At 41.5% G+C, this 12786-nt stretch overlaps 1 protein-coding gene across 3 annotated transcripts in view; it reads right to left on the bottom strand.

Annotated features, from left to right (window-relative positions):
- Positions 1 to 12786, bottom strand: part of ZSWIM8 (zinc finger SWIM-type containing 8) — a 108929-nt gene that overhangs the window by 71088 nt on the left and 25055 nt on the right. For all 3 annotated transcript variants that reach the window (XM_063128839.1, XM_063128838.1, XM_063128841.1), the window contains exons 3-5: positions 11192 to 11286; positions 7969 to 8141; positions 4454 to 4561 (exon numbers count right to left, since the gene is read on the bottom strand). In XM_063128839.1, the coding sequence (XP_062984909.1) occupies positions 4454 to 4561; positions 7969 to 8141; positions 11192 to 11286 (376 nt within the window). The remainder of the gene's footprint in view (positions 1 to 4453; positions 4562 to 7968; positions 8142 to 11191; positions 11287 to 12786) is intronic.

The following is a 12786-nucleotide window of genomic DNA, read 5'->3' as shown; positions in this document are numbered from 1 at the left end:
ACAGTCAGAAAGTTTTTCCTGATGTCCAGCTGGAATCTGGCTTCCTTTTACTTGAGCCCGTTATTCTGTGTCCTGCACTCTGGGAGGATCAAGAAGAGATCCTGGCCCTCCTCTATGTGACAACCTTTTAAGTATTTGAAGAGTGCTATCATGTCTCCCCTCAATCTTCTCTTCTCCAGGCTCAACATTTTAATTTAATTTTTGTGAACTGCCCAGAGAGCTTCGGCTATTGGGCGGTATAAAAATGTAATAAATAAATAAATAAATATGCCCAGTTCTTTCAGTCTCTCTTCATAGGGCTTTGTTTCCAGACCCCTGATCATCCTGGCTGCCCTCCTCTGAACACACTCCAGCTTGTCTGCGTCCTTCTTGAATTGAGGAGCCCAAAACTGGACGCAATACTCTAGATGAGGCCTAACCAGGGCCGAATAGAGGAACCAGTACGTCACGTGATTTGGAAGCTATACTTCTATTAATGCTAACAAAAATCACTAACAAAAGGATGGATTTTGATCATGTTTCCCACTGATATTTCATCTATTTCCTTAAATAATGATGCATAGAACCTGATTAACATAACCAACTAAAGTAAGTTAACTTATAACTAAATTGAGTATGAGTATTATTTATGTGGATATACTTGATAAAGTTTATATAAAGTCCTTGTGATATAGGGCGTTATATAAATGTTTTAATGAATAAATAATTTATTTATTATTTTCACTATTTTTAGAAAACTCTATGGTACAGCACTTATTAAATGGGTAACTTTGCTCATTACATAAGTCAGACACAATGGCTGGTATTACCGGTAATAATAGTCCATATTCATATATAAACTATTATTACCGGTAATAAAAGAATACGTTTCTTGTTTAGAAAGAGTAAAAAATCATAATTTGAGAACTGAGCAGATTTCAAAGCTCAGATAATTAAAGAAACTTCAACTGGTTCAGAACACAGTTGCTAGGCTATAAATTGGAAATTCTAGAATATTCTTATCTTGCCAATATTTATATTTATTTATTAAGAAGATCTAGACCCTGCCCTAATACTTGCATAATGCTCAAAGTGGCTTACAATAAGTATCATAAAATCATAGAATCATAGAATAGCAGAGTTGGAAGGGGCCTACAAGGCCATCGAGTCCAACCCCCTGCTCAATGCAGGAATCCATTGTCCAGATGCTTGTCCAGCTGCCTCTTGAAGGCCTCTAGTGTGGGAGAGCCCACAACCTCCCTAGGGAACTGATTCCATTGTCGTACTGCTCTAACAGTCAGGATGTTTTTCCTGATGTCCAGCTGGAATCTGGCTTCCTTTAACTTGAGCCTGTTATTCCGTGTCCTGCACTCTGGGAGGATTGAGAAGAGATCCTGGCCCTCCTCTGTGTGACAACCTTTCAAGTATTTGAAGAGTGCTCTCATGTCTCCCCTCCATCTTCTCTTCTCCAGGCTAAACAGGCCCAGTTCTTTCAGTCTCTCTTCATAGGGCTTTGTTTCCAGACCCCTGATCATCCTGGCTGCCCTCCTCTGAACACACTCCAGCTTGTCTGCGTCCTTCTTGAATTGAGGAGCCCAAAACTGGACGCAATACTCTAGATGAGGCCTAACCAGGGCCGAATAGAGGAACCAGTACGTCACGTGATTTGGAAGCTATACTTCTATTAATGCTAACAAAAATCACTAACAAAAGGATGGATTTTGATCATGTTTCCCACTGATATTTCATCTATTTCCTTAAATAATGATGCATAGAACCTGATTAACATAACCAACTAAAGTAAGTTAACTTATAACTAAATTGAGTATGAGTATTATTTATGTGGATATACTTGATAAAGTTTATATAAAGTCCTTGTGATATAGGGCGTTATATAAATGTTTTAATGAATAAATAATTTATTTATTATTTTCACTATTTTTAGAAAACTCTATGGTACAGCACTTATTAAATGGGTAACTTTGCTCATTACATAAGTCAGACACAATGGCTGGTATTACCGGTAATAATAGTCCATATTCATATATAAACTATTATTACCGGTAATAAAAGAATACGTTTCTTGTTTAGAAAGAGTAAAAAATCATAATTTGAGAACTGAGCAGATTTCAAAGCTCAGATAATTAAAGAAACTTCAACTGGTTCAGAACACAGTTGCTAGGCTATAAATTGGAAATTCTAGAATATTCTTATCTTGCCAATATTTATATTTATTTATTAAGAAGATCTAGACCCTGCCCTAATACTTGCATAATGCTCAAAGTGGCTTACAATAAGTATCATAAAATCATAGAATCATAGAATAGCAGAGTTGGAAGGGGCCTACAAGGCCATCGAGTCCAACCCCCTGCTCAATGCAGGAATCCATTGTCCAGATGCTTGTCCAGCTGCCTCTTGAAGGCCTCTAGTGTGGGAGAGCCCACAACCTCCCTAGGTAACTGATTCCATTGTCGCACTGCTCTAACAGTCAGGAAGTTTTTCCTGATGTCCAGCTGGAATCTGGCTTCCTTTAACTTGAGCCTGTTATTCTGTGTCCTGCACTCTGGGAGGATTGAGAAGAGATCCTGGCCCTCCTCTGTGTGACAACCTTTTAAGTATTTGAAGAGTGCTATCATGTCTCCCCTCAATCTTCTCTTCTCCAGGCTAAACATGCCCAGTTCTTTCAGTCTCTCTTCATAGGGCTTTGTTTCCAGACCCCTGATCATCCTGGTTGCCCTCCTCTGAACACGCTCCAGCTTGTCTGCGTCCTTCTTGAATTGTGGAGCCCAGAACTGGACACAATACTCTAGATGAGGCCTAACCAGGGCCGAATAGAGAGGAACCAGTACTTCACGTGATTTGGAAGCTATACTTCTATTAATGCAGCCCAAAATAGCATTGGCCTTTCTTGCAGCCATATCGCACTGTTGGTTCATATTCAGCTTGCGATCTACAACAATTCCAAGATCCTTCTCGTTTGTAGTGTTGCTGAGCCAAGTATCCCCCATCTTGTAACTGTGCCTTTGGTTTCTATTTCCTAAATGTAGAACTTGGCATTTATCCCTATTAAATTTCATTCTGTTGTTTTCAGCCCAGCACTCCAGCCTATCAAGATCACTTTGAAGTTTGTTTCTATCTTCCAGGGTATTAGCTATCCCACCCAATTTTGTGTCATCTGCAAATTTGATCAGCGTTCCCTGCACCTCCTCGTCCAAATCATTAATAAAAATGTTGAAGAGCACTGGGCCCAGGACTGAGTCCTGCGGTACCCCACTTGTTGCCTCTCCCCAGTTTGAGAAGGTTCCATTGATAAGTACTCTTTGAGTCCGATTCTGTAGCCAACTGTGAATCCACCTAATAGTTGTTCCATCTAGCCCACTTTTAGCTAGTAAAATCACAACATTAAAATACAACAGCAAAACATAACTTAAAGATTTTCACTGGCAATTAGGACAATTCAAAGTGCAGGTTTTAAGCTTTTAGGCCTAAACTAATTAGGACTGGGCTATCTGAAGGAGACCTAAATGTCCCCCTACTTTCAGAGAGCCTTTGTGGTAATGGCGCCCCTTCCCCTTAATGTTCACCCTCCTCTAAATTAGTTGACTATTAGGCACCAAGTGAAGAATATTTTATTAGGGTGACCAGATGACCTGGAAAACCCCGGAGACCTCTGGAAAAATGGGGGTTCTCTGGGGCAGGGCCCCAATTCACTGGGGAAAAGGCCTGTAAAGGATGCATTCCCGGACTTCCAGAAACGTGTCCTCTAGCGCACCCGTCCCCAGCGCCGATCTGGCCCTCTCATTGGCTGATGCAATCGCGCTGGCCAAGGAGAAGGCCCAGATTGGCGCTGGGAGGAAGAAGCAAGAGAAGAGAAGAAGGAAGTAGGAGGAGAAGCAAGGAGGAGAAGAAGCAGCAAGAGAAGAAGCAAGTAGGAGGTAAGACTTGAGAGGAAGCAAGTAGGTGGTAAGACTAAGTGTGTGTGTGTGTGTGTGTGTGTGTGTGTGTACAGGTGAATGGGGTGCCTGGTTGTTTGAGTGTGGTTGTTTGAGTGTGTGTGCGTGTGTTTTAGAGTGGGTGATCCTGACCGTGTGTGTGCACGTGCTGGCAGTGTGTGAGTGTACTGATGTCTGAATGGGATGCCTGACTGTTTGAGTGAACGGATGCATGTGCATGTGTTTTGGAGTGGGTGATTCTGAGTGTGTGGGTGTATTGATGTGATGATCTCTGAATCGGATGCCTGGTTGCTTGACTATGAATGGATGCATGGATACACAGGATTGCTGCTTAAGTGTCCATTTAACAGGATTGTGTTTAGACTTAACGGCCTGGTTCATACATAACGCTAACCCATGGTATGGATTGTTAAACTCTGGATTGTTGAGATACGTGAATGTAGCCACACTAACAAACCTCAAGGAACAGTTACATTTCTTCAAATGCAAGGCTTCCAGTGCCCAGTGTTGTCTCTGTTTACCTGTTGGGGGAGTTCACTGATGAGATACTGTGCAAATTTCTGCAGTTGATCTCTCTGTAGTCGAGACAGGGATTCTGAGACAGGTGCTCGCAAGCACACTGCAGATGCCTAGAGAGAGAAGGCAGGACATGCAGAAGACTGCTGTAACAGAATCTGAGCATTACTGCTCAATAACAAACCTGAAAGTGATATAAAGCTGCAAACAAAGGCACTTCAGGAGCAGATCTAGCAAGTTTATTGCAAGCAGCATTTGAGAAGGATGTCTCTTAAAATCAGAACAAAACCACAGGCCCCAGTCAAAATATACACATTTGCACTCTTGGCTTTTTTGTAATGAGACACTTTCATGTATGTTTACTTGGAAGGAAGATGCATGGAATGCGGCGGACTCACTATGAAATAAGCATGTGCATAATTGCAGCCTTAGCATGCTAACAGCATCTGCAAACAGAGTCAAGGAATTCACAAGCCACTAAACTGAACCATTACTTTCCAACTTCCAGCAATTTATTTATTTATTCGTTCCTGCCTTTTCCTCCAAGGAGATAAAGGCAGCACACATGATCCTTCTCCTCCTTGTGTGGTAGGTTGGACTGAAAGTGGGTGACTGGCCCAAAGTCACCAGTGAGCTTCACAGCTGAGTATGGACTTGAACTCAGCTCTCTTGAGTCCTAGTCCAACAATGTAACTACGATACCACACTGGCTCTCTGAAATTTATTAAACTAAACAGATTTATATGGATCTGTGCAACAATTAATTTTTCCAAAAGACAAACCATTACCTTTATTTATTCTAACTTACATAGTTATTGTACTAAAGTCTATTTTTTTGCAGTGGTTCCCAATTAGCTACCGTATTTCTTCGATTCTAAGACACACTTTTTCCCCTAAATAAACAGCTCTAAAAATGGGGTGCGTCTTAGAATCGATGGCATCTTAGAATCGAAGAAATACGGTAAGTACTACGGACCCCTTGTTTTTCAAATGCCAAGCCATGGACCCCCTACTTTTGAAAAAAAAAAGTTATATCTATGGTAGTTACCTGTGCGAAGCAATTTTTTGGAGAAAATAAGGGGTAGCTCCTAATAAGCAAAGGAGTTTAGGTATACTAAAAAACAGACCATAAAATTTGTGATATTACCACGCAAAAATGACAATGATTTAGTTAGGAAGATAAAGACGATTTTACTAATGTCTAGTTTACAACTGAACAAATTATGACATGTCTAACAGCTACTAAACCTAAATGTGATGGGAGAAATCATGCCTCTTGTTGTCCCAAACAATCCCTTCCACATTCAATATTTCCTACTTTTAATCTCAAATCTGGATCAACATTGAGCTGATTTCTATGCTTGTTCTTCAACAAAATGTCAAAAATGTTTGTTTGCAAAGATATGTGGAACGAACGGGAACTAGATGTTTCAATGCTTTTTCACCTAACTTCTTATAATCAGGAAAAACCTTCACCCAGAATTGGTCCAGTCTATATTCTTTGAAAAATGATTTCAATGAACCATCACAAGTCACGTCAACAAGTGCATTTTGCTCGTCCACAGATAGAGTTGTTAGTTGTACATCACCACATTCAAAAGGATTCCTTATCCATGAGTTTTCAGGATTAGGTGCAGGGAAGTAATCTCTGAAGCTAGTCGCTAAATCACGCAGGTGCTTTTGCGCATGATGTCACCGTCAAAGCAAACGGAGCATGGGAGACGGCACATTTTCTTTTATTAAAATGCAGACCTTGCAGAGCTAATATGTAAATGGTGCCACAGACCCCCTGGGTGGGTTATGCGGACCCCCTGGGGTCCACGGACCACCAATTGGGAACCACTGCTTTATAGAATAAAAAAGCTCTTTAAATTTATTTATTATTTATTTATTTATTACATTTCTATACCGCCCAATAGCCAGAGCGCTCTGGGCGGTTCACAAATCAGGAAAGTTCTGCACCAAAGTAAAGTCAGCATAACTCTCAAGTGACCCCACAAGTAGATTATTTAAGAACCCCTAGACTAGCTAAAGTTTCCAAATGGCTTTCAAGGACAGCACCATATATACCACATTGCAATAATCCAAACTGGAGGTTATCCTAGTATAAATAGTTCTCACAAGGCTATCCCTTCCATGTAGGGTCATTGTTGGTGTATTGGCCTATGCTGATAAAAGGTGCTCCAAGCCACTAACATGACCTGAGCCTCTAGTGATAGGGATGGATCCAAGATCACCTCTAAACTATGTACTTCATCCTGTAGAGAGAGCACAACACTCCCCAGAACTGGGAAAACACCACTCAACAGGATAGACAAACCACCATGATAATAATTTGTCTAGTCTTGTCTGGATTGAGTCAACTGACTCAATCCGGACAAGTTACTATTTATGGGTGGCTTGTCTATCCTGCTGAGTGGTATTGGCCACTCATTCAGTCTACCACGATGCCTAAGATCAACTGTCTCACCTATATTGGATTAAGATAGGAATGGGCAACTTGGGGTTCTCCTGATGTTCATCCAACTTCCAACTTCCCTTACCATTGGCTATGTTAGCGAAACCTGAGGGAAGTTGTAGTCCACCAACCTCTAAAGGGCCACAAGTTCCCCACCCTTGGATTAAAAGAAGAAGCAGAGCTGGTGTCATCTGCATATTAGTGACAGTTCAGCCCACATCCCCAGATATCTTCTTCAAGCAGTTTCATGCAGATCAGGAGTGTACAACCTGCGGTCTGGATTTGGATGCTCAGCCACCCACAAATTGGCCCCCATCACCCCCTCCAAAAAAATGGCAAAATTTGATGGCAAACCATTACAGAGGTTTATTTTAAAAAATTAGCTTGTTTTCAAGCTAATTTTGTCCTTAGTAAGCCTATGCAGCATTTCGCTACCAAATGTTGGCAGCAAACCACCCCTTTTTTTTGCCAATACTGCTACAGTGACAAGCGTGTACCCACAGGGGAGTCCAAGGGCAAGGGGGAACTAACCCCCAAGCTGCATGAAGTTACCCGCCTCTGATGTACATGTTGAAAAGCATGGGGGATAAAACAGAGCCCGGTGGAACCCTGTAATGTAATTACCATGAAGCAAAGCAATAATCCCCCAGTACTATCTTCTGGAATTAGCCATTGAAATAGGAGTGGAACCACTGCAATATAGTGCCCCCACATCCCAACCCAGGCATCCTATGTAGAAGAAAGCTGTGCTGTTGGTATCAACAACCACCCAAGGTCCAAAAAACCCAACAACATGATCCAACATTCCTATTTCCTGTTTATCTCATTCTCTCACACCAAGGAAACAGAAGATGGCAAAAGAAGATGAAGAGGTTGACTGTATTCATTTTGAGAGGTGGTATAAGTATAATTGTTAATAATCTTAAGACCCCAGAGTTGAGGGTGATAAGGTAGTATGGGAATACTACTACTTTTAGACTGGGTTCAGATGACACGCTAACCCACGATTAGGTTCTACAGTTATCTGTGCAAACAGAATGACAACCATAATTGAAAGCTTACATTGTGTATCCGGAAAAGACAGAGGGCTACAACATGGGCACACCATTTAGCTCCAGCTCCACAAGTACAGCTGCATGAGGTGATCCTGCATCTGTCAAACATCACTGCAACGTTGTATGCTCCTTTTGGAGGCACCATTTGGGGAGGTACCACTGTGGCACTCAGGTGGAAACCTATCGGAGAACAGGGCAAAGGTTATTGTCTGACACTGAAGCATGACACACACACAAATATATTACAACTCAAACATATCATTACTAACGGACTATTCCAACTGCTACTAGAGAGCTCCGGCTATTGGGCAGTATAGAAATGTAATAAATAAATAAATAAATAAATAAATACTATCGACAACACTAGATCCTCCTAGTTTCAATCAAAAATCTCAAGTACCATATTACAGCAGGCCACAATACCTTTTAAATATGAATAATCACTTGTATAGATTTGCACCTAGACTAGAGGAACCCCATTGGATAGAGATTTCATTAAATTCCTTCCTACTGACAGCCTTTGCATTATATACCTCTTTAATCAATTGATGATCATATACAGATTCATTAGGCTGCATGTAATGGTAAATCACAGCTTACCACCACATGCACGAGGTGGAGCGAGTCCAAGCACACTCCCACACTCCTCTCCTCCTCCCACATATGAATGAGGGATTGTGGTTTAAAACAAACTCTGGTTAGTTTCTTAAAAAGCCAGCTTCAAAATGTTCTGGTTTGTTTAGAAAAAAGGAGACAAACTCTCAAGATGTAAAAAAAAAAAGTAGTTTATAGAGATCTCTGGAAGCTATTTCTTTAATTTTATACTAAAACTCTTTGTTTAAAAATACTTATTTATGAATTCTATTGTCTTTTTCTTCTTTTGTTTTGCCCCTGAAGAAGGGCCCAAATATATGGTACAGGGCTGAAATGTGTTGGGCTACTTCAATGAATAAAACTATATATGTTTTACATCTTGAGACTTCGTCTCTTTCCGCCCCTTTGGATTGTTTTGGATATTCCTGAGTTTTGTCTGACCCTTGTTAAGAGACTAACCAGAGCTTGTTTTAAACCACAATACTTGGTTTGTAACTCGTAACAACTTCATGGTACATGGTAGACATGTTCCTTGACCATTTTTAACATTCAGCCCCTATTGGGCTGAAAAGGGACTGCAACGCAGTGTCCGGGTTCAGACACTATAGGTTAATTGTGGATTAAGCAACACACAGTTAACATTCAATTAGCACTTAGATTAACTACGGGTTGTTTAACACATGATTTACCAGGTTCAGAAGTCACATAGCAACCCCCAATTCGGGGTTGAATATTCAAATAGGCTGCAGGATGTGCCTGATATGCGCGGGGGGGAAATTCTGGGTTAAGCAACTTATGATCTGCTGCTGTTACGTGTGAACAGTCTCAGTGAAAAATCAAGTTGCATTGAAAGTGAAGGTCCTTCTCCTGACTGCATGGGGGAAGAGGAGAGGGGAATGCTGCAAACTCAGGCTCATTCCAGCTCATGCCCTTAGAACTAAACCATGGTTTAGTATTAAGAGCAAAGCAGCCCAATCTGGGGATAAGAGGTTTGGATACTCCAATCAATTGCAAGTGCAACAGTCAATTGTCCTCATCTTCGTGAATTTGCACATAGCATAATCCCACCGCACACTGCCTTCTACTGCCTTCTACGGTTACAGAACAGCAAACTAAATTCTATCTGAAACAGGACATTCCATCTGCACTTTTCAGCAAGGGAAGCACATTTCAAAGAGCGCTTCTACTAGGCAGGAGTCCAGTAAGTAGCTCAGGCTCCTATGTGAATGGCAACCCTGCTGCCTGCTACGGTCACTCTGCCTTCAGTACAACTCGGAGGCCCTCCACGCTCTGTCTCGAAGCTGTTTCCATCCCAGATCCACTGAAATGCACATTCTCTTGGAAAGTCCTCCATGCCATGGTGAAGAATCATGCCAAAGAGGCCTTTCACATAGGACAAACAAGGAGAAAGCAGGATAATTCACTTTGTGACTTTAAGAACTGCTCTCTTCAGAAGGACAAAGAGCTGATACCTGGCTAAACATTATTTTGAATAACTGATGCTTATTTAAAATATTTGTTCCCACTTCTCTATTAATAACTGAGGTAACTCACAGCATAGTTAAAGCCAATATAAAATATAGTACATACAATAAAAATGCACACCAATCCATCATCAAAACAGAAAACAGCAGAAGAAAAAACAGATTTAATGTCAGCAGCAGAAATTCAGATCAAATGGCACATAACAGCCTGTGCAAACACCAATGCCTTCATCAGAATCTAAAAGCTGGAGAGGAAAAGAGAGGCAGGAACCTGGGCTATATTACCAACTGCCAAAGGACAAGAGAAGTTCTACAGTAAGATGGGCATACTACCATAATCTATGATAGGAAAAGGTCTAAAATGGCAAATCATTTTACTGATAAGTAGAATAAACTAATTTTGAGACAATATATTGAACGTTTATTGGCACATTGTAACAGTGGCCAATTCAGACATTTATATGATACCATGGCTAAAGACACTAGCCATGTTTGGCATAATGCTTGTTCAGAAGCCATGGTTTACAGCAGTCCCAGCCTTTGAAGGGCACAGTACCAAGAGATGTGGGTGCTGAGTAAACAAGTAACTCTACACCATGATTTGCCTGTATGCTTGGAAGCTCAAACAGCTATATGAATTCTAAATGATTGTTAGTGCATAGACAAGCATGTAAGAAGCATACAAATATTGAGCCTGTTATACCACAATTATAAGATGTAATAAAATTGGGGGAAGTATAAATAACACTGGAAGTGCTGGTGAGCCCATACCATGAATGTGTAAGTCATACTGGCAGCCCTCTTTGCAAGGAAGGCAAAAACACCCGGAACTGCTTGAACCAATTAAGTAGTCACAGCAAAAATTCCTTCACAGCTCTAAAACACCAACGGACACCAGTAGTGATGCTAAGACTCTGTCAAACTAGAACTGGATCCAGGAGATCCCCTCCTTTATATTGCTGAGGGACAAACCTGGGTAAAGGAGTCTTCACCCACGTCCTTCCTATCAAGGCAGCACAACTGGATAGAAACCCACCATGCTACCCCAACTCAGAAATTCCTCTCATTCAAACCCTGCTTCAAGGCTCTTTTTGTATCTGAGCTAAGACTTGGAACATACCAATGTAAGGTGGTCAGATGTAAAGATCCTACCTATCTGCAATGGGTCTTTAACAGCCCTCATCCGGAAGAGTTGCTCGCCTCTCTGGAACTCATCCGCACTGCCATTTGCCAAGCAGGAGTACAGCCTAGGAGAAGCAAGGCATTTTAGGGTTAAAATATTCTTCAACCAAGACAAATGGCAAAGTGTACCAAATCACTTACCTTCAGAGAATGGGTTGCACTCCAACCTACGTTTACCATTTTACCTTTTTGTGTTTAGGTTTGGGATGTTTAGGGTATTGTTTAGTTTTGTGTTAAAAGAAAGAAAGAGAAAGCACAAACAAGAGTCAAAATGGGCAGGGTGAAGGTCGTGGGCATTGCCCACCGATATCACACAGCCCACAGAGGGACTGGCAGGGCACAATCAAACCAGTTCTGCATCCCTGAACTACAACCTGCAAAATTGGGTTCACTCTTTTAACTGTACAAGTTCACATTCCTTTGTCTCTAGAGTAACCAGATGAGGCCTATCCATCTGCCCCCTTCCCACCGCCTGCTTCTTTCTCTTAACACAAAACAAAACCTTAACCCCTCAAAACGCAATTGGCAGGGGGAGCAGCATGCTACAGGATCCTTGCTGTTATTGCTAATCTCAGATCAAACAGTGCTTGGAGGCCAAGCCCTGGCCCCTGGACGCACCCAAAGAGGTTCTGTGGGCCACAGGTTCCGTATTAACATTGTTGTTAAAGGTGGGCCTTGTTTCCAAAAAAGTGACAACTACTGTTCTTCTAGGCCAAGCACATCTTCCCAAGAATCTTCCCAAACCACAAGTCTGGGTACTGTTCACTTTGTCTGCAAGAAGTTGGATTCACTACTGGTCAATTTATTTGTTACAATCTCCTGAGATAAGATTATTCCAACAAGTGATTGATTGGACATCTGTGAAAACCAGACATGTCAACATGCATTTAAAAAAACCCACAAATCTTCCTTTTAAAAAAATTTCAAAGTGGCCAACAGAATATATACTATAAAACGATCAAGAATAAAACAAACAAATATGCTGTGACTATAAAGGAAGGAGTGAGGTGAGCTTCCCAAGGCAGGGAATTCAAGAGGCCTCCATAGAAGATGCCTTCTCCCTCATTTCAAGCAGATGTGGGTTACACACACACACCTGTTGATGGATTTCAAAACACAGGCAGGCAATGAAAGAAGACAGTCCTCCAGATATCCTAGTCCCAAACCATATAAGGTTTTAAATGTTATGGCCAATATTTTAATTTTGGCCCCAAAACAAATTGCTTCAGCAACGGACTTACATACTCCCAATACCCAGATCCAGTCACCAAACTGGCCATGGCATTCTGAACAAGTTGAAGTTTCTGGACACTTTTTAAAGGCAGCCCCACATACAGCACATTGCTGTAGCCCACCCATGATGGAATCAAAGCCAGATCTGCCTCCTCCAGGAATGAGCTCAGCTGACTGGGCTGAATAATGGTCCATTTCCTGAACCTGGCCTTTGTCTCCAGACGCCCAGGAGCATACCTAGGCTACAACCTGCATTTCCAAGGCAGTGCTCTACTGCTGCATCCAGCACAGGATGCATCTCTGTTCCAAGCTGTTCTACCTACTGCGAGCAT

This window comes from Elgaria multicarinata, chromosome 6, assembly GCF_023053635.1.
Source record: "Elgaria multicarinata webbii isolate HBS135686 ecotype San Diego chromosome 6, rElgMul1.1.pri, whole genome shotgun sequence".
Classification (NCBI taxonomy): Eukaryota; Metazoa; Chordata; class Lepidosauria; order Squamata; family Anguidae; genus Elgaria; species Elgaria multicarinata.
Note: the sequence above shows the minus strand (reverse complement) of the source record. Positions and strands in the feature narration are given on the sequence as shown.